The following is a 25,095-nucleotide window of genomic DNA, read 5'->3' on the forward strand; positions in this document are numbered from 1 at the left end:
CCCCCTCCCCTCCCCCCTCCCTCTCTCTCTGTCCCTCTTTCTTGCTCCCTCTCCCCCCACTTTTTCATTCAAGACAAGAACTCTGTAATTCAGGCTGGCCATGAACTCACTACGTAGACCAGGCTGGCCTTAAACTTATGGATATCCTCTTGCCTCAGCCTCCCAAGTGCTTGGAGTACAGGTGTATACCACCACACTCAGGCCTTTTCTATTTTTTAACTAAATTATTTAACTTCCTTTATCCTCAGTTATCATTACTGTCTTTTTTTTCCCCTCTCTTCTTGTTTTTTCCTTCCTCCTTCCTCCCTCCTTTCTTTCCTTCCTTGTACTGGGGCTTGAACCAAGGGCTTTTATACTGAGCTACATCCCCAGTCCTTTATGTTTTGTGACAGGGTCTCCCTACAGTTGATAAGTTGCTTAGGCTGGTCTTAAAAATAAGATTCTCCTGCCTCAGCCTTCCATTGTGCTGGGATTACAGGTATGTGCCACCTGACTGGGCTCTTGGTTACCTTCATAGAGTGTGTATCATCATCCCCCACCACCCATCGAACTCAGACTCACAGCCTCATGCCTGTCAGGCAGGTACTATGCCCCTGAGCTATATCCCTGACTACTGTGCATTTCTGTATGAATAGCTGTTTCTTTTTGGAGTAAAACTATGAGGGAATTTTCAGATTCAACATTACTGCCTTGTAAACATTTTTTTTTTTAAGAATCAGAACAGGGTTAATAGAAACTTAATCTTTTTATTTGAGATTATTTTCTCTGGTGTTCTTTTTTTTTTTTTTTTTTTGGCGGAACCAGAGATTGAACTTAGGATCTTATGTTTGCCAGGCAAGCACTTATCCTACTGAGCCATCTCTCCAGCCCCAAGGTGAATTTTTTATTTTTTATTTTTTTAGGATAAATTAACAGGAAGAATTGTTTTTTGGTGGAACCGGGGATTGAACTCAGGCCTGTGTGCTTGCTAGGCAAGCACTTCTACTGAGCCATCTCCCTGGCCCCTTAATTTTTCATTTTTTAAATTTTATTTATTTATTTATTTATTTATTTATTTATTTTGCGGAACCAGGTATTCCTTGCACTTGCCAGGGAAGCGCTTATTCCACTGAGCCATTTCCCCGGCCCCTCTCTGGTGTTCTTTATCTGAATAAAATTAAAACAAGCCAGGCGTGGGTGCTTGTGTCTTTAATCTCAGCACTCTGGAGGCTGAAGCAGAACTATGAATTCAAGGTCAGCCTGGACTACATGGAAACATTCTGTCTCAAAACAAAAGGAAAAACAGGGCTGGGAGATAGCTCAGTGGTCTGAGTGCCTGCCTGGCAAGCACAAGGTTCTGGGTTTGATCCCTAGTATGGCATGACATGCTGGCTCAGAAACTGGGCATGGTGGTGCATGCCTGTAATCCCAGTGCTGGGGAGGCTAAGACAAAGGGACAAAGGGATCATTAGGAGTCTGAGCTGTGTAGTGAGACCCTGTACCAATAAGTAAATAAAAATTCAAAAAGAAAAACAGACATGCATTTTATTCTAGTAAGCATAATATCCAGTGGTTTAAAATCTATTCACTAAGCTCCAGCAATACACTGACTTTAACCTTTGAAATTACACATTTGGGAATAAAGACTGACTTGTTGAAACAAAAGTAGAATAATTTATCACTTCAGTGCAAATTCAGTTTTCTTGTTTAATGGTGTTTCATTTCTGTGTTTGTCTTTGGGAAGTCTTTGAGTAGCTGTTTTTATGCACTTTCAGGTCTTTCAAATATGATGTCAGATGGTGAATTTTTAAGGACAAGTTGTGGCTCACCCAACTATGCTGCACCAGAAGTAATTTCAGGAAGGTAGTGTTTGACACTTCCTATCCCCAGTACATTTGCGATTGTTGTTTTCTCCTACATTTATCTATGCTATATTCTAGTTAAAAAAAAAAAAAAAAAAAAGACATACAAGGCTTATTGTTTTCTAATCTGGAATTATTATTTTTTTAAGATACAACATTACAGTTAGTAAGGTTAACGACTTCATAGAAACGAAGGTTGTTCTGCAAATCAATGTTATATTAGAAGAGAATAATTTCCCACTGGTAGAAGATGTTAAATTTAAAGCCAGTCAGTTTTAAAGTAGTGGGCTAGATATGGTGGTTAACACCTGTGTACCCATCACTCAGGAAGCTGAAGCAGGAGGCTCGTCTCAAGCTTGTAGCCTGGGCTATCCAGTTACATTTAAGGTCAGTCTAAACTATATAGTGAGAACCTGTCTCCAAAACCCCAGAGAAACCTAAACAAGTAAATATAGATAAGACAGTATATGAAGAAAAAAGTGTGATGTAACATATAACTTTAATTTTTCAAAGAGATGGCATTTTATACTAGCAATTTGTGACTTAGCGACATCCTTTCTCAAAAAACAAAAAGCAAAGGCTGAGGATGTAGCTTAGTGTGAAGACCCTAAGTTTAATCCCTAGGACTCAAAGCATAACTTTTTTTTCCCTGTGAACCATTTAGTTTGACTTCTTTCCACAACCTTAAGCTCTTTTTACCTTGGTAGGGGACTTTAGTTATTGTGGAAGAGTCTGTCACTAAAGAATTCAATTATTCCTTTGTAACCAGAAAGCAGTGCTTTAATATCTAATAGTGATCTGTTCAAGATTCAGCATTGTTGGTAATCTAATTATCATATTATGAATTAGGAATGTCATATCCTTTGAATATCATGTAAGGTAGTAAGAATGAAATTTTATCCATGGTACACAAATTATAAAATGTCTTTACTTTTGTTTTCAAAAATAATATTGATATAATTAAGAACTTTATGTGTAACATGCAACAGTGGCTATAAAACCATATTCTAAGTACTAATACTTTATGAAACACTTATGTTTGAAATTTTTGATTAATTGATTGAGTCTGATATTATTGTTTCATGACATGGTTGTTTCTTGTTACAGATTATATGCAGGCCCAGAGGTAGATATATGGAGCAGTGGAGTTATTCTGTATGCTTTATTATGCGGAACCCTTCCATTTGATGATGATCATGTGCCAACTCTTTTTAAGAAGATATGTGATGGGATTTTTTATACCCCTCAGTATTTAAATCTTTCTGTGATTAGCCTTCTGAAACATATGCTGCAAGTAGATCCCATGAAGAGGGCCACAATAAAAGATATCAGGTAATAAAGTAATTTGGGGTCAGTCTGCCATGGCGTACCGAGGTCAGGGCCAGAAAGCGCAGAACGTGGTGGTGTAGCCCATCAGCCTTCTTTTCAGATGCTTGCAGAATAGGTCCTGGATCCCGATGTGGCCGTATGAGCAAGTGAATGTGTAGAGAGAGGGCCATATTATTGATTTTGATGAGTACAGGAACCTTGTATTAGATGATGCAGAAAAAATTCATTCTAAAACAAAGTCAAGAAAACAACTGGGTCGGGTCATGCTGAAAGGAGATAGCATTATTCTGCTACAAAGTGTCTCCAGCTAGAACTGATAATGAACTAAAGCAGGGAACTGAGAAATGGCAATTAGGATGTTATGTAAAAAAGGCAGCTGTTTAAGTGGCTTGCCCTGGGAGTGTTTGTAAAACATTTATTCATATTGTTTTGACTACCCTTATGTCTTCACTGAAGGCCAATAAATGTAGAGTTGTTTTTATTAAAAAAATAAAAATCGGGGCCGGGGAGATAGCTCAGTGGAATAAGCGCTTCCCTGGCAAACGCAAGGACCCGAGTTCAATCCCTGGTTCCGCCAAAAAACATAAAAATAAAAAAATAAAAATAAAGCAATTTGGAAATTATCAGATCTCATATAGTACTTATGTGGTAAGTTAAGGGACAGAAAAGTTGTAGAACAAAATATACAGTATAATCCTAATTTTCCTTGAAAAAATATAGTGTAGGAACACGTTTGTTTTACTTTGGTATTAAAATATATTAAACATTATTTATGGAAGTAAGATTGTTAGGTGGGAGGCCTTTTAATTTTTATATGCAGCCTAGTTTTCAAATTCTTACAGTGATCATTATATTACTTTATTTATTGTTTTTTATTTTTTGCAGTACTGGGGATTGAACCTATGTCCTCATGCATGCTAGGCAAGCACTCTGTGATTGGGCTCTATTTTTAGGTACTAAATTTAAAATTGCTATTGATGGGTTAGGGGTGTACCTCAATGGTTGAGTGCTACCTTGCAGTCACAAGATCCTGGGTTTGATACCAAGCATTGTAAAAAATAAACCAAAAACACTAAAAAAGCTAATGAAAAAATAAAAAGAATCCTGGTAGGATGTTGTCTTGGTTATTTTCTTGTTGCTGGGATAAAATACCTGACAGGTACAAATCAAAGGAGGGGAGCTGTATTTTAGTTCAGAATTTGTGGAGGTTTTAGTCCCTAGTTAGCTGGCTCCATGTCAGGGTGGTGTGGCAGAGGGACACCACAGACAACAGTCGATGGCGTGGCAAGCAGGAAGGCAGAGGGTAGCAGGCCTGTCTTCTTTCTGTCCCTTTATATTCTATCTGGGCTACAAATTTGTTGATCAGTTCTACCCACACTCAGGGTGGGCCTTCATTATCCACACCATTGTGCTAAACTAATCTAGCTCTTGTATATCTTTGATCCATATTTACACACTCTAGATCCAGCCACCTCCATAAAGCCACTCCTAGGAGCACAAGGCTTTGGCAGGGTATCTAGGTATAAACCACAACAGATATTAATAAAATTGGATGGTGGGCTGTGAGGATTTTCTGTTATCTGCTTCAGATTTCACTTTAATGCAGTCTTGTTAGGGTCAGACTTTTCAGTAGTATATTTCTGATGCTCTTCAAGTTCTGATTTTTTTTTTCCCCTTTTGTTAACCTCAAGAATGGAAAATTTTGCCTAATGATATGTTTCTCTTAGTATATGTGAATCACATGAAATTGCTGTTCTTTAGGTAAAAGTTGCATTTCATATGGTTCAACCTAATAGTTTAAGTAAGGCAGATGTGATGGGGACATAGGTACTTCCAAAATTTATTTAGGTGAGCCATTTCTGATGAAGACTTAAAATGCTCACTGCAAACTTTTCTACTATTGTTTCCTTTTTACTCACCTGTTAGAAACACTCTTTTTAAAAAATGCATCTGGTACAGGGTCTCAGTACACAGCTTGGACTTGCAGTGATCCTTCTGTTTCAGCCTCCCCAGCACTGGGATTACAGGCATGCGTCATCATGCCTGGTCTTGGTGGCCCGCTCAGCACCCAGGGTGGGGCTGCCACAGCATGTGGCACCCATGCTAGGGTTTAATCCTGCGTCCTTTGCTTGCCAGGCAGGTGCTTAGACCACTAAGCTATCTCTCTGGCCCCTCTTTTGGTCTTCTAATGGTTAGATTACATGTTTCTCTAGGATGGAGGGAGAAGGAAGAAAAATCATGTGGATACAGGAATAGTTAATAATTAGCATAATCAAGAAGAGGAGGATTTTATGTAGCATTTAACCTTGATTGACTTTTACTTACTAGTGTGCTGAAAGACTAGCTAAAGAAGAGCCTGTGCAGGTTAGGGCATGATTTTATTACTAGAAGGACAAATCATTCCCTAAAATGTATATTGTAAAATAACTGAGAAATGTATTTACTTGATTTTACATTTTTTTTTACATTTGAAATGTAATATATCACAATCAGAAAACATTTAGAAAAATACCGGCAAGAGAAAGTAATCATTAGTCTTTTGTGCTTTCCTCTTGATTTTTTTTCTTTTAACTTTAGAACACAGGTTTTTGACATTGCTCAGGTCAAATACAGCCTTTTGTATGTGAAGTTAGGAAATTGGAAAAGGAAGTTATGGTCCCATATGCTGTAGTAGTGCACACTTGTAATCCCAGCGCTGAGGAGGCAGAAAACAACAGGGTCGCTAGGAGTCTGAGCTGCGGACTGAGACCCTGTACCAAAAAATAAATGAAAAAGAAAAGGAAAAGGAAATCATGGTGTGACCTTTGAGCCACAGAAAGCTGGGTTGCAAATCCTGGCCCTGCTTCTTACTTCGTGGCCTTGGGCAAGCTCCTTGATGCATATGAACTCGATTCTTTCATTTAAAACAGGGGTTGTTATTATCTTCTATGAATTGTTTTAAGGACGAGGGGAAAATACATATCAATTATTTAGCATAAAGCCTAAAATAGGATGACTCAGTGAATGCTACTTGTTTACTGTTTTTGTTTTTATTAGATTCTTTTCACTTAACATATTCAAGAGCACTGAAGCCATACAATTTTTTTCTGAACTGCAAATAGACTGTACATTGCCATTGTCACTTATTCCTAAACTTAAAAAAAATAAATGCAGACTTTTCCATTGCTACATCAGTCCTTAAAATCAGGGAATCTGGAGCATTTTCAGTATATGCAATGAAAAATCCTTGTTTGAAACAAGATAGTAATAACACAGTATTGGCATAATATAAATGAGTCTATTTCTTACACTCCTCAAGTTTGTTACTTTATGTCCTTATTCTGCTTAAAATTCTCCCAACCTAACCCTTCTAACCCTTTTCTCTCAGGGAACATGAATGGTTTAAACAGGACCTTCCAAAATACCTCTTTCCTGAGGATCCATCATATAGTTCAACCATGATTGATGATGAAGCCTTAAAAGAAGTGTGTGAAAAATTTGAATGTTCAGAAGAAGAGGTTCTCAGCTGCCTTTATAATAGAAATCACCAGGACCCTCTGGCAGTTGCCTACCACCTCATAATAGATAACAGGAGAATAATGAATGAAGCCAAAGATTTCTACTTGGCAACAAGCCCACCTGATTCATTTCTTGATGATCACCATTTGAGTCGCCCCCATCCTGAAAGAGTGCCATTCTTGGTTGCTGAAATGCCAAGAACACGGCATACCCTTGATGAATTAAATCCACAGAAATCCAAGCACCAAGGGGTAAGGAAAGCGAAGTGGCATCTGGGAATCAGAAGCCAGAGCCGGCCAAATGACATCATGGCAGAAGTATGCCGAGCAATTAAACAACTGGATTATGAATGGAAGGTAAAAGACCTTCAGAACATTAACACATTTGCGAAGCCTGTAATTTACACTATAAATTTTTATAGAACTTACTAGGATTTGTTTTTGTTCCTGTCACATGCTAGGTTGTAAACCCGTATTATTTGCGTGTGCGAAGGAAGAATCCTGTGACGAGCACATATTCCAAAATGAGTCTACAGTTATACCAAGTGGATAGTAGAACTTACTTACTGGACTTCCGTAGTATTGATGGTATGTACATCTTGGACCTTGTTACTGAACATGGCTTGTTAGTCTTTCTTTCGAAGCTGCTTGACTTCTTCCTAGTAATTCAGTAGCAAAGCAATGGGAAGCATGACATTTTGTCCTTTTGTGATAGTGACATTTGGAAATCTTACTGCTATTCTTATAACCTTATCATGTGTTGGACTTTTAATGTTGTCTTTTTAAATCCTTTAAGACAAAATATAATTTGGTCCTAAAGTGATCAGTTTTTGCTTTATTTCTGTGTTTTTGTGAGGTTCATTTTGGTAAGATAAAATGCTGTATTTTGCTATTTAGAAATAAAGGTTGATGTTTTTATTTAAGACTAATTTTTAAAATAAACGCAAAGTTATGGCTATTTTTCATTGGCTAAGTCAGTTAAGATAAGGAGGCATCATTGTTTATGAAAGACTATAGAATTATAACTAAGATTCACATGAATTTTTTCTTCACAAATTCAAAGAGTATCTATATGTCATAACAAAGACAAATTCAAGCTCCAAAAAGCCTAATACATTAAGCAAAACTGATTGTCTTGTTGTCTTTATGTTCAGGTACTATGTATCTGGCAATATATACTCATGTAGTTTGACATAAGAGTTTTTTCTCTTGTATTTGGATTAAGTTTGCAATCTTTATTGGCACCAGGGCTTTTCAATGGAATGGCCATTTGCTTGTTTTGTATTTTGTTCCCAACTAGTTTTTCCTTGACTTTGATTATTGGAATTGTTGGCCCTTATGAGACTATAAATGAAATATGGTGTGGAAGTGGAGAGTGAAAACCACTAAGTAGAAGAACTTAGAAGTCAGGAGTTGGGTTTTAGGTTTACCTTTACCTGTTTCATAAATAACTTAGCTTCTCTGCATTCTTTCATATGAATAAAGTAAGCTGGGATGACGCAATTTCCATGACACCTTCATATTTCAGGTGAATTGATTCTATAACTTTTTTTTTTTTATGAGCAGAATATATTTATTGAGAGAAAGAAAGCTCCTGTCCAAGAGAGGGACAGGAGGGGGGCCGGAGTGGAAGTTCCTCCGATTCTATAACTTTTAACTTTCATGGCTAGAGACTATTTAGTGAACTCTAGGTTATTAGCTTACTGGGCTCTTACTCTGATTGAAAGATGGATGAATAGATGGATGAATAGCTAATTTTTGTACCTAACCTTGATTAGCCATTGTAAAAATATGTGCTGTGTGTTAAAGAGTTGAGTAGTTTGGTCTGGAAAAATGGCTTAGTGGTCTAAGTGCCGGCTTGGCAAGTAAAAGAACCCAATCTCGATCCCTGAACCCCATGCGCTCTGTGCAGGCCTGAAATGGGGCGTGGTGGTGTTCACCTGTAATCCCCGTGCTAGGGAGGCTGAGACAGGAGGATCATTGTGAGACTGCACTGGGTAGTGAGACCCTGAATCAAATAAATAAATATTTAAAAAAAATGATTTAGAGGCCAGGTAGATGGCTCAGTAGAATAAGCGCTTCCCTGGCAAGTGCAAGGGTCTGAGTTCAATCCCCAGTTCTGCAAAAAAAAAAAAAAAAAAAAAAAAAAAATTAAAAAGTTGAGTAATTTAACCTAGGCATGTAGCCCCAATTTAGAAGATATTTGTTTTGCATAACTGGTCAGCAGTTTCACCTAAATCAACAATATCAATACTATGAAAAAATTGTGAGGCGGTTACAGATGGTAGTAAATTAAAATTTTCTTTTTGTCCAGATGAAATTACAGAAGCCAAATCAGGGACTGCTACTCCACAGAGATCGGGATCAATCAGTAACTATCGATCTTGCCAAAGGAGTGACTCAGATGCTGAGGCTCAAGCAAAATCCTCAGAAGTTTCTCTTACCTCATCTGTAACTTCACTCGATTCTTCTCCTGTTGACTTAACTCCAAGGCCTGGAAGTCATACAATAGAGTTCTTTGAAATGTGTGCAAATCTAATTAAAATTCTCGCACAGTAAACCTGAAACTTTGCTTATTTCTTTGATAGCAATAAGCATGCATAATAAATAATAGCCAAATGCTTACATGTATAATCAAGTTATAGATATATACATAATTATAACTGTGGATTGGCCTTTTGGAATGCAATTTGCACAAGAATTGGAATATGATTAATTAAAAACCTAATGTGCAGAAGTAAATTAATTTGTTATTGTTCAATGGGCATATAGCATAATGTAAACACAATGAATTAGCTCTCTCAGGCTCTCTTGATTTTCAGCTATTTTATAATTAGTGTATACAGGGCTTTGTAGAATATTAATTTACCATAAAGGCCTTCATATATGTTGATGTGTTCTATTTTTGCTTTGTAACTTTATTCAGTGGATATTTGCCTGGAATTCCTATAGACCTTTATAGGTGATACTGTCTTCTGGGCTCCTTAAGTCAAATGGCTAGTGTTTTCCAATAGTAGTAGCAGTCTGGATAACTTCATGTCCTCCTCTTAAAATTCTGTACTATATGATAAGTTGTGTCAGGTATTAGACTTTATTTAAAATCTCCACACTAAGTTTATAATTGGTCCCCATACTCTTATAAAGTGATCTGTTTCAAGAGCTGAGTTGCATATAATGTATATAAACCATGTGTTTGCAATTTTACAAATTTTGGCTCATGATGTCAGCCAGTACTGAATGTATGCAAACATCTCTAGTCATTTGATGATGGACATTTTACACTGATTCAGTGCATAGAAAGAAATGTGTTACCAACGTTGAATGCTTAGCTGGATCCCCTCCACCCCCAAACTTTTTATGAAGAAAAATTGAAAGACTGTAGAGTAGTGCTATATATCTAGATTAGATTTCTTTAACATTTTGCCATATTTTCTTCATAGACCCAGATATATAAAGTTATAGTTAAGCATATATATTTGTTTATATGCTTTTTTCTGAACTACTTGGATGTTATAGACACATTTATCCTCCTTAACTAAAGTGTCTTCTAAAAATGAGCCTCCTAAGAAAACTAACGTAAGTTCATTTAAGTTTAGTAACTTCCTACTGTCTGATTTTCATTCCATATTTGGAGGTCCCCCATTTATCATTCAAGTTGCTTTTATAGCTGATTATTTCTAACCAGGATCCAATTAAAGTTTACACATTGGATTTTGTTAAATCAACTTAGTCACATATAACGTTAATATTTTGGTGAAATGTAGAACAAATCAAAGTTCTTCTGAGTGGCCAAATTTGTTTTGTGTTTTAATTATTTTAAAAAGTTAGCATTATGGGAACTGTCTGAAGATGTTTAAGATCTCTTACATACATATTTTTTTTTACTCAGTAATCACATAAGTGTAAGTGAAAATTTGAAAGTCACCTAAAATTGATATCATGTGTATGCTGACAAATATTTTACTGTCCACATTTGCCTAATATTATTTTTATTATTTTTTGACATAGGGGCTCACTATGTAGTTCAGGCTGGCCTTGAACTCACTATGTAGTACATGGTGGCCTTGAACTTGCAATGATTCTTCTGCTTCAGTCTCTCTAGTGCTGGGATGACAGGCATATGCCACCACTTCTGGCTGCCTAATATTATTTTAACTTAAATTGGGGCTAGGGATGTAGCTCAGTGCTTGCTTTGCACATACAAGTTCCTGAGTTTTATTCCAGCATGGAAAAATATTTTTATTGCTTTGGTGTGTGTTAATCATTTTCTGTTGTAAAAGATTTTTATTTTTATTATGTTAGGGTGGTCTTGTCAAATACAGGGAGCACTTATGTAACCAGATGGTAATGGTAGCTGTCGTAGTAGCTTGCGTAAGTGGTTACTAGAGTTCATGGTGACTCCAGTACCTCTATACTAATGCACTGAATTTAAAACAAAAATCTTGATTCTTTTTGTCCAGGGCTTGTTCTATTGAACATTGTATCTAAATGCTGTATAAAGTACCAGATATTTCATTTACATATGAGCAGAAGACTGTATTTGCAACTGTGTGAGGCCTTGATGGGGTTATTGTTTTAATTTAGGCTAAGTGCAGCATTATGTTCCTGATGTCAAGAACAGAAGACTGTATTTTTAAAGCTACAGATTTGTATATAGAACTGAGTATCTACGAACTGTTCTGGCTGGGCTGATAAAAGGAGGAACCCATTCACTAGGACCCTCTAAAATTGTTAATTTTGTAAACTTTGCTTCTTTTATAAGTTATTGTGATTCTTTTTAGTTACTGAGTTTTATTTTGAAGGTATTCAAAGTATTGCACTTATATAAACAGTATGATAATTGCAGACTACTGCAGTAAATTCTTTTTTAAGCTAGAATATTTGAAATGACAACTTTTGGTCAAGTATGTCAAGGTTGCAACAGAATTTTCACAAACTGTAACTTGCAAATTCTTACTAATAAAGATGTAAGGGGAGTCAATACAATGATTTTTAATCTTTTTTATTATCTTTTTCAGCAATTTATATTTTTTGTGATTTTATGCAACCATATTTTTACTTTGTCTTGACAACCGAAAGATGTATAAGGTTTTTGCCAGAAATGTACTGTATACATAGTTTTAAATAAAAACAGATTTTACTGATATGTAAACATTTTGCCATTAAAATTGATTTCTCACTGAGAGGAACTTTTCTACCTGGTTGGGGCATATGGGGGCTTAATATATCTAATTTAAAATAATTTCACTGAAATAAACATCATTGCATTTACTTTGATTCTATTTTTTCTTAAAATGCTTTTATAGTTTGAAATTTTTGAAGTTTTAGATAATTTTATATGAAACCCTTCCTTCACCTCCTCCCCCACACCAGTTGTGCTGCCCGGTTTTTTCATTCTGTGGTGATACTATTCACAGTTAATGCATGTGTGTTGTGGCTGGATGTGGTTCCATGCGTCTGTTTTCCAAGTGGTACCTTTGGAACTAAGGAAAAATGTGAGGTGTCTGAAAATTTTTTTTGTTTTCTTTCCCCACCCAGAATATAAATCTCACTTTCATGGTGAGTTCTCCTGACAAGATTTAGATTCCACATATGCTGAAACTGATAGAGTAGAAATCAGTCTTTATGGTTTATGTATGTTTTGACTGGAGTATACAATTTCAAGTACCTTATAGAAAGATGGCATAATAAAAACTTCCTTTTTTTCATTTTGTTGTTATGTCTTTTGTTTAACCTCTGGGAGAACCAAAGAGCAGCTGGGGGTGGGGATTGTTCATGCCTGAATATCTTTTTACCTTTCTTAACAATATTACCTAAATATAAAACAAAGGTTGATGAAATTTAGTACTCAAGATATTGTGGGTTTTATCTCAACTAGATTAGTTTTAATTTCATCTAGAGATGTTTAATTTCATCTAAACGAAAATATTGGTAGGTCCTATAAAAAAGTACTACTGTTTATCAGTAGGTAACACTAGATGTGGTTAGAATCCTGCCTGTATCAGTCACTTTCCTTTCACAGGGACAAAAATACCCATACCCACAGCATAATGGAGGAGAGCTTTGATTCAGCTCATGCTTTCAGGGGTCAGCCCAAGGGCTGTTGGGTACAAGGCTTCAGAAACATGCGGTGATGGAGGAAGCTGCTAGTTCAGGTAGTTGCATAGCAGAATTAGTGCAGAGAGTAGAGAGACTAGCTATCCACTCCAAGGCCACACCCCCATGAAACACCCAGAGGTGTGTCTGGTCCTGGGGTGGGTCCCAAAGCCACTCAAACTGACTCCACACTGACTGCCACACCCATACCACTGTGGATAGACTTTTAGTACCAAATTTTTAATGTATACACCAATATTGGGTAGGGCTTTTGCTAGATTATTGGCATTCTAAATATTTAAAGTGAGAAAACTAAAGCGTGTTAAGAATACCATTAAGTTTCTCTTTTGAGGAACACCATCCTAGTTATTTCCCTTGTATAAATGTGTACAAAAAATTGTCTTACTAAATACCTTAATTATTGTAGAAGAATAAGCTTTTATTCATTGTAAATGCCAACAAATGATATATTTAGACTATTTTTACTAATTTGGGAGATGTTCATGTAGTCCATAAAAGGACAGTGTAGGAAATGTATTAAATAGAAGCAAAGGTGAATCTGTGATCACAGAAGGAAAAAAAGTGGGTGAAGTGTAAAACTTAGAAGAGACTAAAGGAGTAGAGGCAATCAAGTTTAAATTACTCGAGAGATTTTTTTGTTTTTTTGTTTTTTTTAGCAGAACTGGGATTGAACTCAGCCCTTGTGCTTGCCAGGGAAGTGCTTTTTCCACTGAGCCATCTCTTCAGCCCCTACTTGAGAGATTTTTAAAAAAGAATCCTATAAAAGGGACACAGCCTAAAGCAAGTTATTTTTTTTTTTTTGTCTTTTTTCCCCATAATTTTATTGAGAAACATAGCAATGAGACAGTTTCAAACCAAATTGGTAGGACAGTTTCAATAATTAACACATTGCATACTCTTCCTAGTGGTTAATTGCAGTACAAGATGCAGACATATCCTATTTACAAACACTATTAGAACAAATCCCTCTATTCATTAAGAGAATGTAACTATATATCTATCCTAACCATTTTGAATGCACAGATACAAAATGGACATTCATCTGTATCCCCTTTTTTTGGTTTAGTTCCGTTATTTGAATATTATAGGTGTGCTAACTCAGCAAAATATTCTAAAAGAGTCCAGTAGCCCATAATAGTATTGGGTCTTCCACTTCACTGGCAATGTCAGAAATTGTTGACCTGAGTCCCCTACAGCTGAACATAACAGCGTGGCTTTACTTCTTATACTTCGTTTTTATACTTTTCTGCGGGATGGTTAAGACCAAGGTAAAGCAGGACCTGTGCAACAAGAGTTGTAGCTTTTGGGTCTGATCCTGAGATCCTGTACCTCAGATTGTAGAACCTTTGTCAGTGTCAGCCATGTGGATGAGTCATGGCAGTTGCTTGGCCAATGTGCTCTCTGTGAAAGCCTGAGAGAATGTTTTTTCTCCATGTTATTTTTTTGTCTTTTTGAGGCAGGGTCTTACTATGCAGTTCAGGTGGGCCTTGAGCTCACTTTGTGGCCCAAGCTGGTCTTGAACTTGCAACAGCCCTCCTGCTACAGATGTGTCACCACACCTGGCAAATTATTCATTTTAAACTATGCTCTTGTGTGCCTGCCATGAAAGCACTATTTATAGAAAAGTATAACCCTAAGTATAGTATTTGGCTCTTAATTTTCAATGTTCAGGTTTACATGGGCTTTATTGACCTGTACCCAGATTAAGAAACACTGTCACCACCTAAATCATACCACTCTGCTTCTGTTCCATAAATTGTCCTGTACAGTGTGGGTACCAACTACACAAGAGGATGAATGCCAGAAGTGAGCATCATTGGATGCCGGCTCCCACAATTTTTTAATAGTTATTTTGAAAACACTGGTTCAGAGTTGGGTGTGGTGGACTGCAGGGAGATTGAGACCAGTGTAGGCTACATAGTGAGTTTAAGGCTAGACTAAGCGTCACAGCCAGAGCCCCTCTCAAAAGATCACACACACACACACACACACACACACACACACATTAAATAAAAAACCCTACGGAACTGACAAATGCTAATGCATATTTACTCTGACAATAAATACAAATCGTATCTGATAGTTTCATTACTGCCTCACAAAGTATCAGGCGGCTGTCACTCATGGTGAGTGCAATTTTTCCGAATCGTGACATCTTACAATATTGAGTTTTATCTTGATAATACGTACACAATCGTTTTCTTGAATAGTCTCTTTTTTGCTCCAAGTCTGAATAACTAATTTGTCAGTCCTAGTGTTCCATGAAAAGCGTCTACTTCAGTTTGTAATGGAGTCACACATGTGCTTTTCTCAGACATCATAATATTTCAGTATGTAGCTGAAGTACTCTGTAATTTTTTTTTTTTGTTCCGGGGATCAAGCTCAGGACCTTGCGCTCTCCAGGCAGGCGGTTGTGCTGAAGAGCTGTGTCCCCGGCCCTGCTGAAGAGCGTCGTGAGGACACGACTGCTCCTTTGCCCAGGAAAGAGCTATTCTGGTCCAAACGTTAATCTGCCCTGGAACCGAAGCTGAAAACGCCGGGTCTCCAAGCCGGCTCTTCCCCTTGCGCAGTATGGCTATGTGACCAGTCAAGATGCTTCATTTTTCTGTTTCCTAGACACACGCCTGCGTTAACATTCGCCCACCTGTTTTCAGGGCACGACCTAAGGCTAATCTCAGGTCTCGTAATTCCCTCCTCTGGGTGCAGTGTATTCGGTAATTCCCCTTGAAGGCCGCAGTCCAGTCACGACCTTACTGTTTTACACCTTTCTCAAGCCAGTTTTTTAACTGTGTTCGTCTGCTTGGCATCTGGCTAAACGGGAAACGCCCTCGGCGCAGCATCACTTGTTAAGCCTTTGAACGCTCCTCAAGATCGGGGGACCCACGTCGCATTGTACGCGCCTCGGGCTCCCGTCGGCGCAGCCGCACTTTGAGGCGCCGCGGCGCCCGCGCGCTCTTCGCTCCCACGGTCGCTAGCGAGCACTCCGGGCCTAGCGGCCGTGACTACAAATCCCAGAAGGCAATGCGGTGGGTCACCGCAGAGACTTCTGGGATGTGTGGCCCTGGAGCAGGCACTGTCGGCCAAGGAACAAGCTTAACAATCCATTCTTCTACCCCACTTCCTCTGCGTTGTTCCGACGCCTCCGCGGTGGCTCAGCCTGTTTCATAGCCGACCCGTAGCAAACACGGATGGATGCTACCTTAATAAATCAGGAGTGATGATTTCCGCTTCCGGCGACCAAAGGGCAAGCGGAATGTAAACACTGAGACAGCGGTTATCCGGTCACTGGGGCTGGCGCGTCGGCGGTGCAAAACCAAAGAGGAGGGTGAGGAGGCGAGCGGGTGCTGCGGCGAGAGGAGCGAGGCGCCGAGGTTGGTCTCGAGGGAGAAGCCAGGCCGCGGTCGGGCCCTGCCTGCATCGCCGCCCGCCGCCGGCTGAGCGCTCTGCGGGCGCGGAGGAGGCGGGCGAGGCCGGCCGCTGCGCTCGCAGGTGCCGCCGGGCAGCGTCGGAGCGTTGTCCTTACCAACACTTTTGTTGTTGTTGGCTGAGGAAGAGACAGTGGCTGATACTGTTGTCTCTCCTACGGTGGCATTTCTGGGTGAATCGTTTTGGAAATCCTCACCTCCGCATCCTCTTTATGCAGGAGGATGCTGCTGCTGCTGTGGTTTCTTGGGTCCGTGCATCCCGCGGCGCAGTCCAGACCAGCGAGGCGTTGTGTTCTGCCAGAAGCGCGGGGCAACTCCTTGCCGGGTCAGGCGCCGAGTAGTCGGGCGCCTGCTGTAGAAATGGGTGTGCAGCGCGAGAATTTGGAACACGACGTCATTGTTTAGAATTTCTACGACACATTAAATATGATTCTGTCGAAAGTGTTGGACCTGTTGGGTTTAACGAGTTTAATGTGAAACCCGTATAAATGTGTTATGTTTTGTTATTCAGTTGACAAGCTAAGACTAGGATGTTGGTGTTTTCTGTATCTAATTGTAGATTTAGGGAAGCTGATTTTCTAAGAAATTTTAACCTTATATTCAGGCAAAATTAACCTCAGAGGAACAATAAACTCCTACCATTTTTATTTTTATTTATTTTATTTTTTATTTTATTTTATTTATTTATTTATTTTGCAGAACCGGGGATTGAATTTGGGCCCTTGTGCTTACCAGGCAAGCGCTTATTCTACTGAGCCTTCTCCCCGGCCCCCTACCATTTTTATATTTTTAAAAACTCAGCTTTATTAAAATATAATTGATGTGTCAGAATTCACTCTTTAAAAGTGTACATACACTTGATTCGCTACTAGTATGTTCACAGAGTTGTGTCTGTGTCACAGGTGAACCACACAAGACTCACCAACTGCTGGTAGTTGTTCTCCACCTGATCCTCTGCACCATTTAGGCTGTCTGAATCAATTCAGCATTCATTTTTCCTGGGGGAAAGTGTTCTGTATATCTCCCTTAAGTCACAGAAACTTGCTTTTTTCTTCTGTATTTAGGACAAGGTCTACAGGGTCTCACTACGTATTGTATTTCGTACTCAAGTCTAGTGATTCTCCTGTTTTCAGCCTACCATGCGCTGGGATTATAGGCACGTCCAGTGTCAATAGCTGTCTCAGCGTGCCTGGAGGGCTGGGCCAGCAAGGCACCCCGGGATCAAACCCCAACATCTGTGCTCTGCCTAAGCAGGCACTTTCGACCGCTGTGCTGTCTGCCTGGCCCTGCATAAACTTTTATTCACTGAAGATTGAGTCTTCTATAGAGCCTGATATGTCCTTTCTGAGCTATAGAGAGGAACATTATTCTATATAAACATTACTCTATTATACTTACTCTGTATTATAATTGGCTGCTCTCTCCAGTTTTGAATATAAAGCTGCTAATGGCATTGGTGACAGATCTATGCTTTTAACCTCAGTATGCTTTTGATACCATTTGCAGTTTTTACACCTCTCTTATTGTCTGCATCTTTTCTAATCTCTGTGATTACTTAATTTTTTTTTTCATTTTTTCAGAAGTGCTTAGATCCATTTAGTTTTCCTGTACCTTTTGTTTTTTCCTTTTTCCTTTACTTTTAACAGGTGATTACTTTCTATTTCCCTCAGAAGTATGTAGGGGTAGGACATGAAATCCTCACTTTAAAAATAAATCTTTTATTTATTTATTTGATTCAGGGTCTTGCTTGGACTTGTAGTGAACCTTCTGTTTCAGCCTCCGCAGCTCTGGGATTCCAGGCATGCACCACGACACCTGGTCTTGGTAGCCAGCACAACACACCCTGGCATTCTGAGGCTGGCACTTGTAGGGGGTCAAATCCCAATCCTTGTGCTTGCCAGGCAGGTGCTTAAACCACTGAGCTGTCTCCCCAGCCTGAAATCTTTACTTTTGTTTCCTTCAAACCTTGAACTTTCCTGTACTTGTCACTGTGTATTAATTTCTCTTTTGTCTGTAAGGAATCTATTGTTGAATTTCTCTTCAAGGTGGAACTTGGCAAATTTTTGTGTGTTCAGGCTTGATATACCTGTATAGCTTTATTCCATCCTGACTTCTTACAGCCTGATCTGAAGGAATGTGGGGACTGGAGGTGTGTTGGCAGAGAAATGACACACCTGAGGCAACGGTATGTGGGTTTTTTCTACATGGTTGATAACCCTGTCTTTAGCAGTTATAACAGTGGTTTGGGTTGCAAGATAGGCAAGGGTAATGAGAGTCTTAATTACCTATGAATTTTTTAAAAAATAAATGTGAATCTCTCCATACCTCTGTATCCTAACTGTGCTTTTAATAATCAACAGACATGTCCAGTGATTTCTGATGTAATTTGCCTTCAGTAAATAAACCAGGCTTCTGTTTCTATTAATAGAGCTATTATGCTGCCTGGTGTCCCATGTTACTAATACAGAAACAAAGTTCCATTTGGGAACTTGAAGCCACAGAATTTAGTTATTCTTGGTACCTCAAGGGACAGTATTCCGTGCAAGATTTCTTCTTAATCTTGTCTTCCTCTGATACCTTGTGAAGCTTTTGTGAGATGCATGCTTCCAAGTTATCTTCATTGTGTGACTCTGGGCTTGTGATCCAGTGTAACCACTCTTCCATTGTCACCCATTTCTCACTACTTCTTCTAGGATGTATGTAGTTATCTAAAGAGGAAATATTATGACAGGTTTGGGGAGTTTGCATTGTCCTAATTCCCTAGCACAATTTATCATTTGTTACCTTTCCACGTTTTGTGAAAAATTACTCTCATGTAAAGCATGTGCTTTACTTGTAGATTATATTTTTATTTATGTTATATTATGTTATTTTTCTTAAGGAGGAACAGTTTGTTTTGGTTCATGGTTGGCTCAGTTCCTCTGGGGCCTGTCATGGAGCAGGACAGGATGATAGCCAGAAGGCTTGGAGGAGGAGCCTGCTTGCTTCATTGTGGCCTAGAAGCAAAGAGAGAAAGGAGGAGCTCTGAGCCTAATACTTTCTTGAGGGCGCATCTCCAGTGACTTAGCTGTCTTCCCGGTTCCACCTCTGACAAGTTTCACAGCCTCCCTGTAATGCCACGGGCTGGTGGACCAAGCCGTGAACACATTGAACCTATTTTTTTTTTTTTTTCCCAGAACCAGGGATTGAACTCAGACCCTTGCACTTGCCAGTGAACCTATTTCTTGACTCTTGTAATTTATTGGTGCTTGCTCCTATTCCTGAGAACATGGGCCCCATTGTACACAATATTCTTTGCACGCCATATCCCACTGTTATTTTGGGCTTTTCCATGTGAGTAATCTCACAGTCACCTCTGTTTTTTTTTTTTTTTTTTAGTTCTTTTCCTTCCAGCTATTTTTATTTGACTTCAGCCATATAGGTCTGTGATGAAGACCTTGATGGCTAGGCTGAGTATGGTGACGCATGCCTGTAATCTCAGTATGTAGGACACTGAGGCAGGAAGATTGCTGCATTAGAGGCCAGCCTGGGCTACCTAGCAAGACCCAGTCTCAAAAACCAAACAGGCCCCTTAAAATCTTGATAATTGTTAGACCATTGTTGTATTTCATCTCTCTCCTTCCCTTCCTCATAATGCTCATTCTTTGATAGTTTTAAAAAGGTCTCTGGTTCATTGTACAGGATCTGCAGGGTCTCACTACAAAGATTGGATTTGCAGTGATCCTCCTGTTTTTCAACCTCCCAAGCGCTGGTATTACAGGCGCATGCCACCACGCCCAGTCTCAAGTGCCATCTCAGCACATGCTGAGTGCAGGGCCAGCGCTGGCATGGCAAGCTGGGGATCAAACCCCAGCCCCTGATCTGCCTAAGCAGGCACTTAAATCCACTGAGCTATCAGGCCGGCCTGAGAATTTCTTTAATTTTGTTCTCTTATCTATTATTATTATTATTATTATTATTATTATTATTTACTTTGTATTCTATTACAGATTTACAAGCAGTTTAACATTCATTATTTTTTGATTTACTACTAGTTCTGTGAACTAAGTCACTCATCAAGCTTATGTCTTCTAAAGTTTTGTTTTAATTATGGGAGATTTCAGCATGAGAGAAATGCAATGAATTGTATATACCCATCTCTCAATTTCATTACTTATCAGTTCAATCTTATTTCATCTAGATCTACTTTACTGTGGTCTCTACTCTTTTAACTTCGAAAAATTCCTAGATATAATTTGATAGTGAAATGTTTTAGTATGTTTCTAAACAGTAATTTTTTAAAAGGATTTATGGGTTAGTGTTTGTACTTTTTACTAGTACACGTGAATAGTGCAGGGTAATTAATTTCCTTGTGGCATATTCATGCGCAGATATATTATATTTGATCATATTGTCCCCTGTTATCCTCTATTACCTTCCTTTCCTTCCTTGCCTATTGTTTTCTCTTCTTCAAATGTTGCACAAAGGCCATTCCCTGGCTGCCCTAGAGCCATAGCTGCAGAGTAGCAGGGAGGGGTGTTTGAAGATGGTGAGAGCTCTGAGCAGAATCCTGAGGACAAGACCTGTAAAAGGGGACCTTTATGCATTTCTTGTTATAATAGTTGTAATTAGGATGTTTGGGGGAAATTTCATTACAGTGGAAAACCTGTAAAAAAAAACCAACCCACAGATGTCTCACAAAAGGTTTGTTTTTTTCAGTGTATTTGGTACAGGGTGTCACTACTCAGCTCGCAGCTTGGAGTCCTGGTGATCCTCCTGTTGTCAGCCTCCCAGTGCTGGGATTACAGGCGGAGGTGGGGCCAGTGTGGCAGGTGGTGCGGAGGGGAAAGGGTTCTTCTCATGGACTGTCACAGTTCTATAATTGCGCCTACAATATTGCAATAATGCCTTAGTGTGGCCAAATAACAAATCAGCGTTCTGACATTTCTTCTTCTTAAATGCGTTTTCGTCACTGGCATTTTGATTTGGGATTGAAACAAGAGCTCCACATGGTTTTCAGTTATTGCCTCTCTTAAATCTCTTTTTTTTTTTTTTTTCTCCGGAACTGGTGATTGAACTCAGGCCCTTGTGCTTGCCAGGGAAGCACTTATTCCACTGAGCCATCTCCCTGGCCCTTCTTAAATCTCTTTTAATCTAGAAGATTCTGCCTTTTTCCCCATTCCCTCTTGTCTTAGTTACTCTTCGCCTCGTTGCTGGGACAGATACCCAAAATGAAGGAAGGAGAGCTTTATTTAGCTCATAGTTACTGGAGGTTTCAGTCCCTACTCAGCTGGCTCCAAGGCTGGTCAGCAGCTGCTGGCTTCCCTGCCCTCATACATTGTAATGCAGATTACCTGCCCCAGGGCAGGTGCAGTATCCACACCCACAATAATCAATCACAAACTCCAGGAGCCTCCCCAGGACTGCCTGAGGCTTTTGGGGGACAATTAGACACAAACTGTAACACGTCATTCTATAGCAGTTTATTTCTTAAAGAAACTAGTTTTATTTTTCTTTAGTTTTGTACTGCCTGCATGTCCAGTGTTATCGAGCATGCATACCTATGTCCAGGATTTCTTGTAAACTGGTAGGTTTGTAAACTTGTAAACCTGATCTGATTTAGGACTTTTTTCAAAGTACTTTATGGGTGGGGTGGAGCTTCTCTCAGGAGGTGCAGTAATGTCCAGGTGATTTAGGAGTGCTTTGTAATGGCCTGGGTCCCCTAACTATTGGTTTAAAAATGGTGATAGTCTTGTCTGTTATTCCTTCTTTTCCTATCAGTTCATTTATTTATACTTCTATGAAAGGCCAAGTTGAGTTTTAAAGCTCCTTCTTTGTGATTTTGCAGAATGGCTTCCTTTGGGTGGAAGAGGAAAATCGGTGAGAAGGTCTCCAAGGCGACTTCGCAGCAGTTTGAAGCCGAAGCCGCTGATGAGAAGGATGTGGTTGAGAATGAGGACGGGAATTGGCTTCACGCCAATAAACGCAGGAAGGAAATTCTCCTTGAAGACTGTGCAGAGAAAAGCAGACAGCTAAAGGATGAAGGAGCAAATTTGGCTGAAAATAAAAGGTATGGTTTTACAATGTTCTTGTGGAGAATAATTTACCTTTTTGTTTCATTGTCATTAGGGGATAAAAAGTTATAAATTCTTGTTTCAAAAAATCTGATATAGGTGCTAAACTAATAAAAATATTTTAAAGTGATTTGAAAATTCCCATTTTCAGGGAAAATGAAAGTTTAGAAAATAGTCTTCTGTACCCGTATCTTTGGTTTATTTTCATTTTTGTTCAGTTTAAAGAAGAGTAAATGTAAGTGAAATATAATCCATCTGGGCCAGGGAGATAGGTCGGTGGTCTAAGCACCTGCCTGGCCAGCGCAAGGACCCACGGTCATTCCCCAGTACCAATACCACATGCAGGCTATCTAAACCGGGTGTGGTGGCACGCACCTGTAATCCCAGCACTGGGGAGGCTGAGATTAGAGTTTCACTAGAGGGGAGCCTGAGACAGACAGGAGTCTGAGCTGTGTAACAAGGCCCTGTACCAAATAAATAAAAGATGAAAAAAAAAAAAGAAAGAAATATAATCCATCTAATTGGTTACTAGAAGATGGTTTTATTTCTGGAAACTGCTTATGAGGTTATATGCTATAAATAAAGCATTTCCTGAGCAATTTTGAGGTCGTGTGTATTTAGAAAATTAGTGTAGTTGTTATTTGCTATTTGCTTCCTGTATACCTTAGTAAATAAGTTAATTTATCAGGAAATTTGGCAATAAGTTCATTTATTCATTATCCTTCTTTTGATAAGCTTCTAAACATCTGTATATGCTTGAGTTTCTTCCCTTTTGTTTTTTTCCTGTTTCTAACTTTTTCAACACACTTTTACTTTCCTCTACTTAGTTTTTGATGATATTAAAAATCTTTCTGCCACAAAACATAGAGAGGGCCAGGGATTTAGCTCAGCGGCATAAGTGACTTCCTGGCTAGAACAAGGTCCTGAGTTCCATCCCCAGTATTGGAAAAGAACAACGATGACAACAACAACAACAACCACACAGACACACACAAATGCTTTGCAAAGCATAGAGAAAAGGCAAATTGTTCAGCGTATTATGTTTTGAAAACTGGATTACCGGGAGCTGGGAAGATAGCTCAGTGGAATAAGCGCTTCCCTGGCAAGTTTAAGGGCCTTAGTTCAATCCCGGGTTCCGCAAAAAAAAAAAAAAAAAAAAACCCAAAAGAATGAATTACTGTACAGAGGAAAATAAAACTGGATGTGTTTCTTATATCACATATAAAGATTAGCTCTAGAGAGATTACAGACCTAAATATGAAAGGTAAAATTGTACCATTACTAGAAGAAAATACTGAAGAGTACCTTTGTAACCTATGGTAGAAAAGAGCTGTACAAATTTTTATCATGTCCTTCGTATCCTCGTATTGGGTGGTAGCGTTAGAGCACCCTCTGTAGAGAAGCCATTGGAAAGACATTTGAGTCTGTGTCTCTGCTGTTTTGATATCTGTTTTGGTTACTCTCTCATTGCTGAAAATACATGATGCCCAAGATTAAGGAAAGAAAGGTTTATTTAGCTCATAGTTTGTGGAGGTTTCAGTCAGCCGGCTCCAAGACAGAGTGGCACATGGCAGAGGGGTAACAATTCAGGGCAATAGAAGATAGCAGAAGCAACCAGAGCCAAGGGAGGGCGGATGCAAGCTTCTTTTCTCCCCTCATGTAGAATGGGCTGTCCCCTTGTCATCTTCCTGCTTTCTTGCACAGGCTCAAAATGTTTCCAGTCAGGCCCCTAACCCCCTGCTGAGTGACTTAGTTAAGCTTCTAAACTTAGAACTTCTCAAGTTGACACAGTGTATCAACCAGTACACCTGTCAAGCATAGTTTTTAGAAGTTGTTTTTCTTTTTGATGCTGGGCATCAAATCTGAAAGCATTTGTCCTGATGAAGAGAATGTACTAGGAAAATTAGACTTAATGATAGAGCTCTTGGCTACCATGTGTGAAGACCTGGGATCAGTCATCACTACTGCCAAAACCCCCCACCAAAACCCAAAATGAAATACTCCAGAAAAACAAAGCAAAACAAAAAAAGTAGTGTGAGACCTGTTGATGTTTTTGAATTAAATAGATATGTTTTAGAAGATACATGTATGATCAAGTACTGTGTGTGTGTGTACACATGTGCACGTAATGCATGTGGAACCCACGGTGCACGAGCTAAACATGTGCTCTGCTACGGAACTATACCTCCAGCCCCAGGAGCAGTATCTGAATAGGGCTTTGGTTGGGACAGAATATTGTTTAGGTCTTTCAGAGATGTAGAATCTGGTCTGCATGCTGTTACTTTGTATCTTTCATATGATATTGAAAAATTAAAAGGAAATGAAATACTACAAAAATACTTTTTTCTTTATTCCTTCCCCCTCCCCCCCTTTTTTTTTTAAAAAAAACTTTTTTTGAACCTGTAAGAGTGTCTGTAAAATTCCTCGTCAGTTGTTTTTGTCCTAAGTGAGTCATAGTTGAGGGATACACATACTAGTTAGTTGCTAGGTCTGTTATCTTTTTAATTCTTGGATAATGTTACAGTTCAGTATAAAACATACAGCAGTGTGCACACTATGCCATGCCGGCATCTCCAGGCAGGTGTGAAGGGTACCAGTTGAGATCAGTTAAATCTTAGCCTAACGTTAGATTGTGAATTCTCATTTTTGATCATTTAGGCTAAATATTTTTCTCTTGCAGAAGTTTGCAAGATTGGGGCTGGTGAGATGGCTCAGTGGTCTAAAGCACCTACTTAGATCAAGCTAAGCTAAGCAAAGCACAGGGACCACGGTTCAATCCCCCAGCACCACATGCCAGCCAGCCCTGCCCCCTGGTGGGCTGAGCTGGCCACAC

At 39.1% G+C, this 25,095-nt stretch overlaps 2 protein-coding genes and 1 long non-coding RNA gene across 4 annotated transcripts in view; 2 read left to right on the forward strand and 1 right to left on the reverse strand.

Annotated features, from left to right (window-relative positions):
• The window catches only part of Prkaa1 (protein kinase AMP-activated catalytic subunit alpha 1), a 59,318-nt gene extending 43,179 nt beyond the window's left edge, over positions 1-16,139 (forward strand). The window contains exons 5-10 of one of the 2 annotated variants that reach the window (XM_023701875.1): positions 1,755-1,842; positions 2,949-3,173; positions 6,538-7,024; positions 7,129-7,255; positions 8,982-9,163; positions 15,746-16,139. In XM_023701875.1, the coding sequence (XP_023557643.1) occupies positions 1,755-1,842; positions 2,949-3,173; positions 6,538-7,024; positions 7,129-7,255; positions 8,982-9,163; positions 15,746-15,952 (1,316 nt within the window). In that variant the 3' untranslated portion in view covers positions 15,953-16,139. Of the gene's footprint in view, positions 1-1,754; positions 1,843-2,948; positions 3,174-6,537; positions 7,025-7,128; positions 7,256-8,981; positions 10,724-15,745 lie in introns of those variants that run through there. The other variant, XM_004641803.2, reaches the window with a different exon arrangement.
• Positions 3,177-15,714, reverse strand: LOC111812791. The gene is made up of 4 exons (XR_002818191.1): positions 15,429-15,714; positions 9,112-9,161; positions 7,231-7,326; positions 3,177-3,398 (listed from the first exon to the last, which is right to left on the reverse strand). It is a non-coding gene; the product is annotated as an uncharacterized LOC111812791 (long non-coding RNA).
• Ttc33 (tetratricopeptide repeat domain 33) overlaps positions 16,112-25,095 on the forward strand; it is an 83,492-nt gene continuing 74,508 nt past the window's right edge. The window contains exons 1-2 of the mRNA XM_004641804.2: positions 16,112-16,155; positions 22,037-22,258. Coding sequence (XP_004641861.1) covers positions 22,038-22,258 — 221 coding nt within the window. The 5' untranslated portion in view covers positions 16,112-16,155; position 22,037. The remainder of the gene's footprint in view (positions 16,156-22,036; positions 22,259-25,095) is intronic.

The sequence above is a fragment of the Octodon degus genome, unplaced genomic scaffold, assembly GCF_000260255.1.
Source record: "Octodon degus isolate 3935 unplaced genomic scaffold, OctDeg1.0 scaffold00142, whole genome shotgun sequence".
NCBI classification, from domain to species: Eukaryota; Metazoa; Chordata; class Mammalia; order Rodentia; family Octodontidae; genus Octodon; species Octodon degus.